This window comes from Herpailurus yagouaroundi, unplaced genomic scaffold (assembly GCF_014898765.1).
Source record: "Herpailurus yagouaroundi ecotype Mexico unplaced genomic scaffold, PumYag 182, whole genome shotgun sequence".
Classification (NCBI taxonomy): domain Eukaryota; kingdom Metazoa; phylum Chordata; class Mammalia; order Carnivora; family Felidae; genus Herpailurus; species Herpailurus yagouaroundi.
Window position 1 is genome coordinate 5,226,338 of NW_024412413.1, and position 12,845 is coordinate 5,239,182.

General features: G+C 60.7%; 1 protein-coding gene across 1 annotated transcript in view; it reads right to left on the bottom strand.

Annotated features, from left to right (window-relative positions):
- PARVG (parvin gamma) overlaps window positions 1-11,748 on the bottom strand; it is a 26,914-nt gene extending 15,166 nt beyond the window's left edge. Inside the window, exons 1-8 of the mRNA XM_040491818.1 lie at window positions 11,618-11,748; window positions 9,825-9,919; window positions 7,308-7,372; window positions 5,464-5,566; window positions 4,633-4,773; window positions 3,608-3,723; window positions 1,828-1,883; window positions 226-529 (exon numbers count right to left, since the gene is read on the bottom strand). Of these exons, the coding sequence (XP_040347752.1) occupies window positions 226-529; window positions 1,828-1,883; window positions 3,608-3,723; window positions 4,633-4,773; window positions 5,464-5,566; window positions 7,308-7,372; window positions 9,825-9,919; window positions 11,618-11,628 (891 nt within the window). The 5' untranslated portion in view covers window positions 11,629-11,748. The remainder of the gene's footprint in view (window positions 1-225; window positions 530-1,827; window positions 1,884-3,607; window positions 3,724-4,632; window positions 4,774-5,463; window positions 5,567-7,307; window positions 7,373-9,824; window positions 9,920-11,617) is intronic.
- Between the last annotated feature and the right edge of the window lie 1,097 nt (window positions 11,749-12,845).

Consider the following 12,845-nt stretch of genomic DNA (forward strand, 5'->3'; position numbering starts at 1 on the left):
ATAGGGGAAGATGTCTGTCACAAAAGAAGTGGCCACACCACTGCACAGTCACTATGGGGCACCCACTCTGGGCTAAACACATTCACAAATCATCTTTTAACCCTCCTCACCAGTCCAAGAGGTGGGTGCCATTATTAATCTCATTTTACAGATGAGAAAGCTGAGACACAGACAGGTTACGTCACTTGCCCAAGTTCACATGGCTAACAAGAGGACACGTTAGTGTCTGAACCCGGGCCATGTGGCTTCAGAGCCCACACGTTCATAACAACTCCACCATGACCACCGGCGGGAACTGTAAACCTCTCCCTGCGGTTTGAGCAGTATCGTGAGAGGAAACAGCCCGATCCTGGGACGGACTGACGGAGAGAAGAAGGGGCAAACGGAGCAGAAGAAGGCTCGAGATACAAGTAGCGGGGCGCAGAGGCAAGAGCAGAGAACACCCAGCAAGTGACCCTTCATCCTCCCATCTGTTTTAACACACACCCGGTGGGAAAAGTACTCACTGGTAGCTGGGTCCTTGTCTGTGCTAAAGGGACAATTGCAGGGGGGAGAAAGGTAAACACGTGGTTAAAAAATATCCTCAGACCTGTAGTTTCTTACTACGACAAGACTCAGCACTAGCAAGGTTGACAGAGAAACGGGCGAGCTCCCTTCTTCCCTGCAGTTCGTAAGCAGGCAGGGCCCTTGCACAGGGAGCGGGCAGAAAGAGGCCCACACCCCACCCTGGAGGCTTCCACACCTAGTTATGTCTGGATTTTGTCATTTCTGTGGTTGTTTTAGTTCGGGTGGGTGGTGTCATACAATAAAGCACACAAATTGTACGATTAAGGCGCGTGTGTTTTTCCATATGCACGCACCTGTGTGATCAGCACCCAACAAGATACAGACCCTTCCTGGCACCCCCATGTGCTCTCCCCCGCCCCCGCGCCCCCCCCCCCCAAAGATCACCCCCTGCCCTGATTCCTCCCGCTGTGAACTGGTTTAGCCTATTCTGGGAGCCCGTGTAATGAAATCACGCTCTCTTCTGCGTCTGGCTTCTTTCACTCTGTTTCTCTTGTTCTGAATGGTTTGTCTTCGACCTTGTGTCAAATTTTCCACCCCAGCCACACCCCTTCGAAGCAAGGTTCTGGGCCCAAAGCGGGTCAAGCTGTCCCAGGAGGGCCGGGTGGGCCCTGCGACCAAGGCCCTCAACAGGGGACTGTGCTGTGCAGGGTAGAGAGGGCAGCCTGAAACAGAGAGCCAGGCTTTACCTCCAGGAGGGCAGAGGGAAGAGCCCATTAGCCGAGCAACCTGCTTGTCCAGACGCACGAAAGGTAAGCAGCTGGCTGTCGTGGACACCCAAGGACAGAGCCTCCCACCCCGCACACACTAGGTGCTCTATAAATGCTGGTGTTTGGTGCCCTTGGCTCCAGCCCTCGGCCACCAGGCTCTGGGAAGTGACATGGCATCGGGGTCCTGTGACCCCAGGTCTAGATTCCTCCTGGCCCACAATGGCTATAGTGTGACCTCATGACTGGGAGCCACAGCCCCTTCTGTCCCCAACTCTGCTTGCTTTTGTGCAGAGGACAAACGAGCTGGCAGGGGGCGGGGGGGGGGGGCATGCCTAACAGCCAGGGCCATGCCCTGCGAGGCCCAGCAAGATGGAAAGGCGCCCAGCAGGGCTGAGGGGTCAGCGAGGCCCTCTGGGGGCTGAGAGGAAGCTGGCGAGATGTGAGGGTCCCTCCCACAAAGGGCGGGCAGCTCTGTCCCCAGCTTCAGGCCCTGTTACCCATTCCCCAAATAATATAGCTCGGCCTGTGCTGCAAGCCCTGACTCTTCCCTCACCTGCATTCAGTGAGCTGTTCCATCGACTTCTCCGACTTCAGACCACTTTTGGTGCTCTAAGAAAGAAAAACGGGGAAGAAATTGAGTAATCCCAGAAAACTCGGGGACCCACGCCAGCAGCCACTGAAAGACTGTAGTGGCCAGCGCAGCCCCAGAACCCAGCTCACTCTACCTCTTTCCCTCCTCGGGGCAGCTCCTGGACGGTGCTCATCACTGTGGCCTGGCTCAATTGTCTTTCTTGCTCCATGAGCCTTGGGCCCCATGAGGATGGGGACAATGTCTGTCTTGTTCCCCAGATATCCCCAGAGTTTCACTCAGTCCCTGGCTCACAGGGAGTCAATAAACATGTGTTGATCTGAATGACAAATGAATAATGACTGGATGGATGGATAGTTGGATGGTTGGATGGATGGATGGATGGTTGGATGGATGGATGGTTGGATGGATGGATGGATGGATGGATGGTTGGATGGATGGATGGACGGATGGATGGTTGGGTGGATGGATGGACGGGTGGATGGACGGGTGGGTGGGTGGGTGGACGGGTGGGTGGTCGGGTGGGTGGTCGGGTGGACGGGTGGGTGGTCGGGTGGGTGGATGGGTGGGTGGATGGGTGGGTGGATGGATGGATGGTTGGATGGATGGATGGATGGATGTTGGATGGTTGGATGGATGGATGGATGGTTGGATGGATGGATGGATGGATGGTTGGATGGATGGATGGTTGGATGGATGGATGGTTGGATGGATGGATGGATGGATGGATGGATGGATGGATGGTTGGGTGGATGGATGGATGGATGGTTGGATGGATGGTTGGATGGATGGTTGGATGGATGGATGGATGTTGGATGGATGTTGGATGGTTGGATGGATGGATGCTTGGATGGATGAATGGATGGATGGTTGGATGGATGGATGGATGGTTGGATGGATGGATGGATGGTTGGGTGGATGGATGGATGGATGGTTGGATGGATGGTTGGATGGATGGTTGGATGGATGGATGGATGGATGGATGGATGGATGAGTAAATGGATGAGTGGATAGGTAGGTGGATGGATTAATGAATAAGTGAATGAGTGAAGGAATGAAGGAATGAAGTCACCTCTGATTTATATAAGAAGTATAAACACAGTCATGACACTGCTTAGTGGAGAATTTTAATCAACGGTTTTGAAAGAAGTAAGAATGATTTCATCTGAGTGAAACGTAAGCTCCAAAACGGGAAGCCCCCTGGCTCATCAGGCACTCAGAAGTTGGGGGAGGGAGTAACGGGGAGCAGGAGAAGGTGGGGGCCCCGTTTGTGATGCTCAGACTCTGCCTGAGGGAGAAGCCATGGGCTCCGGGGACATGAACTTCAGCACCAGTTGTGCGTATGCTAGAGCAAGGGGACCCTGTGGGTGGAGAAACGAGAAGGCTCCCTTGCACGGTCACAGCCATCATTGGTGAATGAGGGACAACACCGCAGTGGCCTGGGGGCCAAAACTATGAAGGCTTCTGAAAGGCCATGAACAGATAGATGACCACTAATGGCCCATGTGACCATGTGACCATGTGACCCTAGGCCCCCCGCCACCACGGCTCTCAATATCTCCACCCACAGCTCCAGCCCAGGCCCCTCTGCAGTCCTGGAGGGATGTGATATATCTTGAGGCTCCTAAGAAAACATCCTGGCTCAGCCCCTCCCCACGCAGCACCCCCTAATCCAGGGTACGGTGACATGGACCCAAGATGCTCAGCCTGTACACAGGGGTCCCCCCAGCACCCAGCCCCGTACCTCCATGGTGATCACCTCCACCTGGACATTGGTCGGGAGGGGCAGGTCGGGCTGGAAGCGCTTGGCCAGGGCCACGAGGAGATGCAAGGTGGCCAGCAGGTCCTTGTTGAAGATGGCTGGGAGGGGAGAGGGCACAGGTCAGAGCGGAAGGGGCCACCGATACCTGGGGCCACACGGAGGGCTCCATATTGTGCCAACAACCCTCTGAAGACCAAGGAGATCTGCCTCCAGCCTCCTGGAAGGCAGAGGACTGGAGATACTTATTCGGAACCCAAAATAGCCACCCTGTGCTCTCATCACCCTGCTCTGCGAATACAGCCCACGGCACAATTCCCCAAGTGGACGGGGCTTTCGACACAGAGACAGCCACCCTTTACAATTTTGAGCCGCTCGAGGCCCTACAGTGGGGGCCCCAGTGCAAGAAACTGTTGGCTTCAGATGAGTGTGGCTTAATTCAGGGCCAACGTTACGCCCATCATTTGTTGAAAGCGGGACGTTAAATGCAGCGGTGAAGGCACGCAACCCAACAAAAACTCGGCTTGAAAACTGTTACATCACCACCTCCCAATCTCGGAGAAGGCACTCGACCCCTTCAGCCTCAGTTTTCTCATCTGGAAGATGGGGGAGGGGGCGGAGATCAGAGTGGGGGCTTTGCTCCCTCCCGTTCGCTCCCAGCAGGCACCGCGGGTAGAGCTTAAATCAATTAACGAAACGAGACCGGTAGCACCCATCTGACGAGATACGTGGGAGCTCGTGGTGCTTGGAACTCAAACAGTAGGGGCCTCATTGACCACGTTTATGCCATTACACGGCCGCGGGCTTTGCTGCGGCGACACCTCCGGGGCGCAGAAGTGTGTAGGGCTCTTGGCCCTCGACGGGGTGCACGACTTTGCACGGGAGGCTCCCCGGAAGCCCCCAGGGTGCCCCCACCCCAGAGGCAGAGGAAACAAGAGGCCGGTGCTGCACAGGGACCCAGGCTCCCCCCGCCCTCCCGGGGACCCCGCCCCAGCCGGGGCCCCACATACCGTCCACGCTCCACTTGAGCGGCTGATCTTCTGCCCGCAGGCTGCGGTTGACTGCCTCCAGGACGGCCTCCAGCTTGCGCCTCTGGTTGGGGACCGTGAGAGCCATCTCCTCCACGTCCAGCCGGAGCCCGGTCAGCATCTCTGAGGGCAGGAGAGCGGGGGAGGGCCCAGGAGGGAGTCGGGGGGAGAGGCCGAGAAAGGCAGGAGAGGGAGGGAGGGGTGAGGACCGTGCCCCCCGCCCCAGGCTCCCCTCCACCGCCAAAAGCCCTGTGACCCGAGCAAGCCCCGGCCCTCCGAGCCGCCCTCCACTGGCCCACCTCACCTTGACCTTAGCCTTCTGCTCAGCTACGTGCACATCCTTTTTGCAAGGCAGGGTGGCCTAGACTCCTAAGCTCAGACCCTGACCCCCCCCCCGCCTTCCCCACTGCAAGACGCTGGACAAGTGACGAGGCCTCTCTGAGGCTCATTTTCCTCATCCATAAAATGGGGATAGTAAGAGGATAGGGTTAGTAAGAGGATTAACCACACCTGCTCCTTGGCAGGTGCTCCGGAAGGGGCTGGCAAGATCGTTCTGTCCAACTACCAAAGGGTGCTGCTGAGCCAGGCCCCAGGTCAGCTGAGGACCAGAATCAGGTGCACCCCTGCCCTCTGGGACCTCACAACGTTGTGGGCAGAAGGCAGGTGTGCAGACCAAACCCGACATCACAACGGTGACGGGGAGGGGGCGGCTGTTGAGAAGTCCACCCCTGGGGCCTGAAGGGGCCAGGCTTGGGGGGGGGGGGGCGGAGGTGCTGGGGCCCAGGCCCATGTACCCTGGGAGCAGCCGCTTACGGAAAAGGTGGTGCAAGATGAGCCCATCGAATATGTCCTCCTCCAGGCTGCGGACCACGATGTGCTCCGGGAGGAGCTTGGCATTGATCCACTCCATCAGCACCTGAAGACCCCAAGGGGATGGCTGACCCGGGACCACTCCTCACCGGGTCCCCCACCTGGCTCAGCTCTGACCCGCAAGGCCCTCCTCCCACCCGCCAGCTCCTATACCAACCTTCAAGGCCAGGTCAAACGTCACCTCCTCTGGGAAGCCCTCCCTGCCCTCTCAGTCTGACTTCCCAAAGACCCTCTGCTTCTCTTCAGCAGGAACCTGGGCCCGGGGAGGGGAGGGGGGGCGGGGGTGCTGTTCGTCCTGTGCAAGGTGCTGGTCCCAGAAGGCCACCACAACAAGTACCTGAGAGTGGGGAGGTGGCCGTGGAACTGGATAATGGGAAGAGTTTTGAAGGCCCTCGACAGGAAAGGCCTGAATTGCCCTGAAGAGGCTGTTGGGAGAAATCTGGATCTAAGTAGGCACTTCTGGGGAGAGCCCAGAAGGAGAGGAGGGACGTGACTTTGGAAACACAGAGGAGGCCCCGTGACAAGGGAGGCAGAGACCCAAGTGGCGAGTCTAGGCGCCAAGGGGCGCCAAGGGTCACCGGAGCCGCCTGACGCCGGGCAAGAGGCTGGGATGGGTTCCCTCTCGGAACCTCCGGGAGGGACCCACGCTGCCCACACCTCGACTGAGGACTTCTGGCCTACGGGCTGGGAGACCTTCAACTCCCCTTGCTTTAAGCCACCTGGCTCATGGTACTCGGTGGCACCAGCCCCAGGACACCCACACAGGGGCTGCTGGGGTCCCGCCTGATCCCCCAGACTCAACGACTGAGGCGCACACCCCTGCTCCCCTCTGCACCTCTGCCAGGGCGTCTGTCCCCGCCCGGGTTCAACAGGCCGGGAGCGCAGGAAGCAGAGCCCCGTGCCTTTAAGGGAGCAGCACCGGCTACTCCGGACTTGGGACCCAGCTACTCCGTCTCTGCACCTGCTCCCGGAGGGGCCCGCCCACTTGCTTTCCTTTCTCCTGGCTCACTCCCTGCACCCAAATCCTTCTCAGGGTAAGCTCCAGGAGGAGCCCCAACTAGGACGTGTCGGCACCCCGTCAGGTTTCCAGGAAGGGCCTCGCTCCTTCTACTCGGGTCCCAGTGCCTGACGGTGGGGAAGGTGGGATGGAGGGAGCCAGGGAATGGGAGGGAGAGAGGAAGGGACGGGAAAACGGCCACAGTCTGGGGGGAAGGCCAGGAGGCCTCCCTGGAGGAGGCACCAGAAAGGCCACGTGGAGACTGGAGCAATAAGGCAGACGAAAATGGAGGCCTGAACCTGCCTATACCGAGCTGGTCCAGCAGGTGCAGCGGCAGCCTCCCAGCCAAGGAGAGACGCGGGGGGCCCGGGTGACTCACCCCCCCCCCCCATTCTGCCCCTTTTGCCAGCTCTCCACTGCCGTGCGCAGCCGAGCAGGGGCAAGTGCACAAGCTTTGGGGCCTGGGTCAAACTCTGCTGGCCGGCCTTGTGTCCCCCACAGGCCAGGTCACCCCTCTGAGCCTCCTACTCACTCCATGGGATTCAGGACGCCCGATCCCTCTCAACCGTCGTGAGGCTTGTGGGGATCGTCTACGTAAAGGCACGCAGTTGGTGCTCAATAAATGTTCCCTCACGTAGCCATTCAACAGGTCTCCCGGGGACCTGCAGGGTCACCACCCGCCAGGCGGAGGTCAGAGAGGGGAGGAGCAGGACAGACCCCGCCCCAAGGGGACGGAAAGACTGCCCCCAGAGAAAGCGGGGTGGGGGGGAGACCGCGGAAGGAGCTGTACCTTCTGCAGCTCTCCAAATTTGGGGTCCCCCCGCGAGGTGGGTGGCAGGTACTTCTTCTTTTCTCCTGGAAGCAGAGGCGAGCGTGACACGCGTGTGGGGTCCCTGCGGGGGGGCTGGGCAGCCTGGCACCTCGACACCCGGGGAGTTGGGTCCCGCTGCATCACACGCGCGCCCACACAGATCCACAGACACGGTCACTGATACACACGCGTGCACACGCACACGCACACGCACACACACACACACCCTGAGCATCAAACATCTAAAGAGACTTGGTCCTCCCAGACACGCCTCGTCCTCCACACCTCTTTCTTCGCCCGTGCTGTTCCAGCCACACCCCAAATGCCCTTCCCTCTGGGTTCCCCTCATGAGCACCAGCTCATCCTCAGGCACACCAATATATTTTGGGGACACAGTTTGCCTGGAAAACTGTTTCCTGCCTCAAATTCAAATGTTAACTGGGTGTCCTGTGTTTTATCCGGCAATTCTACCCACATACTTAAGCAGAGGGGCTCGCACGAGCCCAGGGGCCGGGCACCAGGGGGCCACGGCGGATTTCACCCCAGTCTGTCTGGCTCCCTGGCACGGGCAGGACGCCGAGACCACCCTGGCTGACCCTCTGGTCAGCAGCTTCCCGATGCCTTAGACTCGCAGCACCCACAAATGGCAGGGCCGAGAGGATCTAGTCTCGATGAACATGGGGGAAACTGAGTCACCACGGGGGGCACTGCCTTGCCCAGGTTCACAAAATGCAATGCCTCTGTCTTCCCACGACGCGGCTGGAGACTTTTCCTAGATGATCTGAAAACCTTCAAGTTCTCCCTGGCCCCGTATCTCCTGACAAGAGGCGGGGATATCTAACACGCTGGGCCCGGGCAGTCTCTGGACCGATGTGTGGGGAGGGGGTGGGGGGCCCCCCGAAAGCCTCCGGCGATACCCCACCCCCACCCCCCGCCAGCTCCTTCCCGGAGCAGGTTTCCTGCCGCTCTGAATCATCCCATGTTCCAGCTGCGCCTGCCAGTACTTTGAGTATTTCTAAATCCACTGCAAAACAAAAAATAAATATTTTTTCAAATAACCAAGCCCCACCGCTAACAGCAATTTTGCTCGCGATGCTTTCCAGCGTTAAACCATCTATAAACAGAGAGCACCAGGCAGTGAAGGAAGTCAGCTTCTCGACTCTGGGCAATGCCCGCCCGGCCCCCCGGGTCTCGCTCGCTGCTCCGGGGTCTCTCGGCCACATCGCCCATCTTAAAATTCAGGCTCAAGTTGCATTCTGCTCTTACATTTCAACTACGTCACACTTTTCCTCCGTCATCATGTTTATGTCTTAAAGGTTCCATAAATTCTACTGAGTTCACTTAACGCCCTTGCTGAGCGGGACATTTGGCTTGCTTCCTGATTCGCCTCTTTTCTGTAACGGGGATTGACAGCTTTGGGTACCTGTGTTGTCCTTTCCAAACATCTCCTCGGGAAGGGAGGTTTCAGGGGCAGTGGCCACAAACTCCCCGAGCTCAGAAAACGGACTTGCTAAAAGGGGGACCCACACCCATTGAATTGCCCCGTCCTATGCCCACCCACTTTTTAAAAAAATTTTGGGGGGCGCCTGGGTGGCTCAGTCGGTTGAGCCTCTGACTTCGGCTCAGGTCATGATCTCGCGGTTCGTGAGTTTGAGCCCTGCATCGGGCTCTGTGCTGACAGCTCGGAGCCTGGAGCTGCTTCGGATTCCGTGCCTCCCTCTCTCTCTGCCCCAACCCACTCGCATTCTGTCTCTGTCTCTCTCAAATATAAATAAACATGAAAAAATTTTTTTTCATGTTTATTTATATTTGAGAGGGGGGGCAGAGAGAGGGGGACACGGAATCCAAAGCAGGCTTTAGGCTCTGAGCTATCAGCACAGAGCCCAACACGGGGCTTGAACTCACGGACATCGTGACCTGAGCCAAAGTCCGAGTCACCCAGGCGCCCTTGTGCCCAGCCACTATTTAAAGGGACCCACACGAGTGAAGGAAGCAGATCGATGACCCCCATCCCCCGCCAAGTCGGATCTCTGCAGATATCTGGCAGCAGGGCATGGCGGGAGGGGAACCTGAATGCTGGGGCTCCCCTCCTTGGGTTCCCAACCCCAGCTCCACCACGTGAACGGAGTCACCTGCCACTGCTATTCACTGGGCCTCAGTTGCCTCGCGCATACAAGGGAGGCAGGAACGCCTACCCTCAGAGCAATAAACGAGGTGCAGCTTGTAGGACGTGCACAGCACGTAGGAGCAGTTAATATCGCGTTACCAGTGTCATCCTCAAACGCGAGATGTGTGGTTATGAGCGGTATGGGGGTACCTGCCAAAGCTTCCAGAAGCGGGGGTGGGAGTTGTCAAGGATAAAGCAGAAGGCATAGGCAGGGGCTGCACAAATTGGGTGTTCAGTTAACAACCTGGGAAGCAAGGCAGGGCCCGGACCTGCCCGCAGACCCGCCCCTCCGCCCTGCCCGGACCCCCAGCCCCACTTGGGCCCGGCACCTTGTGGGAGCTCCTCCTCCTCCGGCCAGCCCACCGCCTTCGGGAGCTGCAGCAGGTTGTACAAGGATTCCGGCTCCATTCCTGCCTTGCCGGCCCTGGGGGATGCAGGGGACAGGGGGCATCACCATCCGAGGAGCCCCACGCTGGCTCTGGGCCGTCGTTCCTTCCCGACCGTGAGGCACGGGGAGTGGGCGGGGGCTGCCTAGGCAAGGAGACGGGTCTCCCTGATGAGAAGTAGGCCGTGGGGCCCATTCTGGTGGGACGCAGGGGTGGAGGGAGGCCCGCGGCTGAGGGCTTGTCAAGATCCGGGAAACCCTGGGGTTAAGCTCCAGAGGGATGCCCGGGGTGGGCGTGTGGCAGGGCTGGCTGAGGCGAATCCACTGACGGGTGACCTCTACGGTGCCTGAGTTCCTGCGGGGGCAGGGCGAGGGGGGCACCGGATCTGTCCCTTCCAGGTCCCTGAGGCCGAGACAGGTGGGCACGGAGTGGCACCACCAGCCTTCCGACGCGGGGACCACGCTGGCGTGGCGGCATCCCCCAGGCTCGGCTGCCACTCCACGGGGGCCTGGCTCTCGGGGGGCGGCCTGGCCCCGCCTGGCCCGACGCGGAACGAGGCTGTCCACGGTGGGGCTCGGCGGGCTCAGCCTCTCTGCGCTTTGGGGGCCTCACTGCGCACGTCGGCATGGGAGGGGCCGGCACGCGAGGGGCGTGTGCGGCCTCCTTCGTGTGCGCTCCTTCTGGGCAGGGGCCGGGCTCACCCCACGCGGGACGGGGCCCCTGGAGAAGCCAGCCCGGCCTCCTTCCTGTTGCCCCAGGGCTCACTTCCTCTCCTGCTCAGCCGGCAGCTTTGCCCTCCTCTTCGGCCCCCCGCGTTTCCCCAGCGTTTCGGGCCCCAAAAAGACAGGGGGGCCGCAGAATGGGGGGCAGCTCCAGCCCTCCCCCTCCCCCCCCCCCACCGGGGAAACCTGGCTACAGCAGCGGGACCCAGAGCTGTGGCAAGATGGGGACACCGGCAGGGGCCACCCCATCGCCCTAGCAGCCGGCCCGCGGGGAAACCTCTGAGGCCCCATCCCGAACAGAGGATGGGGGAGACCACAGCTGTGGGACCGGTCCTGCCCCCTGAATTCCCAAGCCTCCTTCTGGACAGGATTCGGCTCGAGGGACGTAGCCGGAGAAGAGGAAAGAGCCCTGCCTGGGGGTTAGGAGGAGGCCCGGGTTCCAGGCTTGCTCTTCCTCACCCTACGTGACTTTGGGCGAATCCCCTCCCTTCCTGGTCCTGAAGGTCTTTACAAGACAGGGCCGGACTCAGAGCTCACCGAAGGCAGTGGAGCGGACACGGGGGGTGTCTGCCCCAGCTCTGTTCAGGGTATCTCCCCTCCCCCGGCAGCCCCTCCCCACCCGGGCCTCAGTTTCTTCATCTGAAACGGGGTGGCTTTCCCCCCCCCCCCCCCCCTCATGCCGGATGACGCTCAGGGGAGATGGCGCGGAGAAAGGGAGACTGTCCACCTGGCTACCGGGGAGGTGGGATCGTGCCCTTCTGCCTGTCCGGCCCCTGGAGGGAGGAAATGCGCCTCTCTACGGGGGGGGGGGGGGGGGGGGGGGGGGGGTGGTTGGTGCACAGAGGCTCAGGGCTTTGCTTGGCCCGAGTCCCTCCCTCAGCTAAGGGTGTGTTCTCTGGGGTCGGCCGCCACAAGCCCCCACCCCCGGAGCCCTCCCTCTGTGCCCTCTCGCTCCTGAACATTACAGACGGGCAGAGAGCCCCGAGCCCAGGGCTCCCGGGAGCTGAGACTCACCTGGCTGCCATGAAATGAAGGCCGCGGAGCTCGAATCGTGATCACCGGCTTCCAGAGAAAAGTAAGTTCCTACCCTGGGGGCTGGAGGGGCCGGGGGAGGGCAGGGTCCCCCCCACCCCCCACCCCCCACGCTGCTCACTTCCTCCGGGCCTGCGGCTTCCGCAGGGCCTGCTGGGCTGCGTCTGCAGGGAGCTTCCTCCTCGCTGGGCCTCAGGGCCTGGTGCCTCCACGGCCCCGACGGAAAGCTCTGCCCCCCGAGCGCCAACCACCCAGCCACACCTCCGGGCCCTCAGATGCCTCGCAGGAGACGCAACGCTGCCGTTTCTTCCCTCTCTCCCTCTCCCCTCCCCGCCTCGCAACCCCAGCGAGTTGTCCCTCGTGGTCTCCCCATCTCCAAGTGGCAGCACCAGCCAAGCCAGCCACTGAGGCCAGGGACCCCCACCTCCCCGCCACGGGGAGCTGGCGAACTCATGAGCCGTGAGATCACGACCTGAGCTGAAATCCGACGCTCAGTGGACTGAGCCACCCAGGCGCCCCTTAAGGGCTCTAAGTTTACTGGAACCAGCCTCCGAGGCACGTACTATTGTCGCTGCTCACAGAGGTACCAGCCTAAGAGGCAGAGGCAGTTTGCAGCATGGTGGGGACGGGCAGCTGCACACTTTGCTGGGGCAGGTGTGGCGGGCACGGCGTGGCCCTGCGTCCCCTGCTTCCCGGGCCAGGTGCACCGCCACGTCCCGGCAGAGATGGCCCATCCACGCAGGGAAACTGAAGCGTGTTGGACAAAGCGCCTACCGGGGCCGGGTTAAGGGAACACAGAAGAGACCGTGCCACAGCCCAAGACTAGCGACATGAGCAAGTTATCACGACCCCAGGGCCCGACGGGGCAGAGGCCAGAGTGGACACCAGAGCCCAGAGAGAGAGATCCGCCAGCCAGGGGTGTGGTAGAGGGGCCCTCCGACCCCGGTGGCCCCGCAGAGGGGCGGCCCTGGAGTACAAACCCCCTGACCTCGCTCACTCTCCCCCACGCTCCCTCCTGCCGGGGCCTCCCACCGGCCAAGTCCAAACGGAAGCCAGAGGCAAGGCAGCGCACGGACGCAGTCCGCGAGGCCGGCGCGGAAAACGCTGGAGAGGCATCTATCTGGAGAGGGGGACGGAAAGTATCCGGCTCGAAATTGAAACCGCGGGGCAGCAGCCACTCAGCAGCCTCCTGGTCACGGCAGGGACGGCC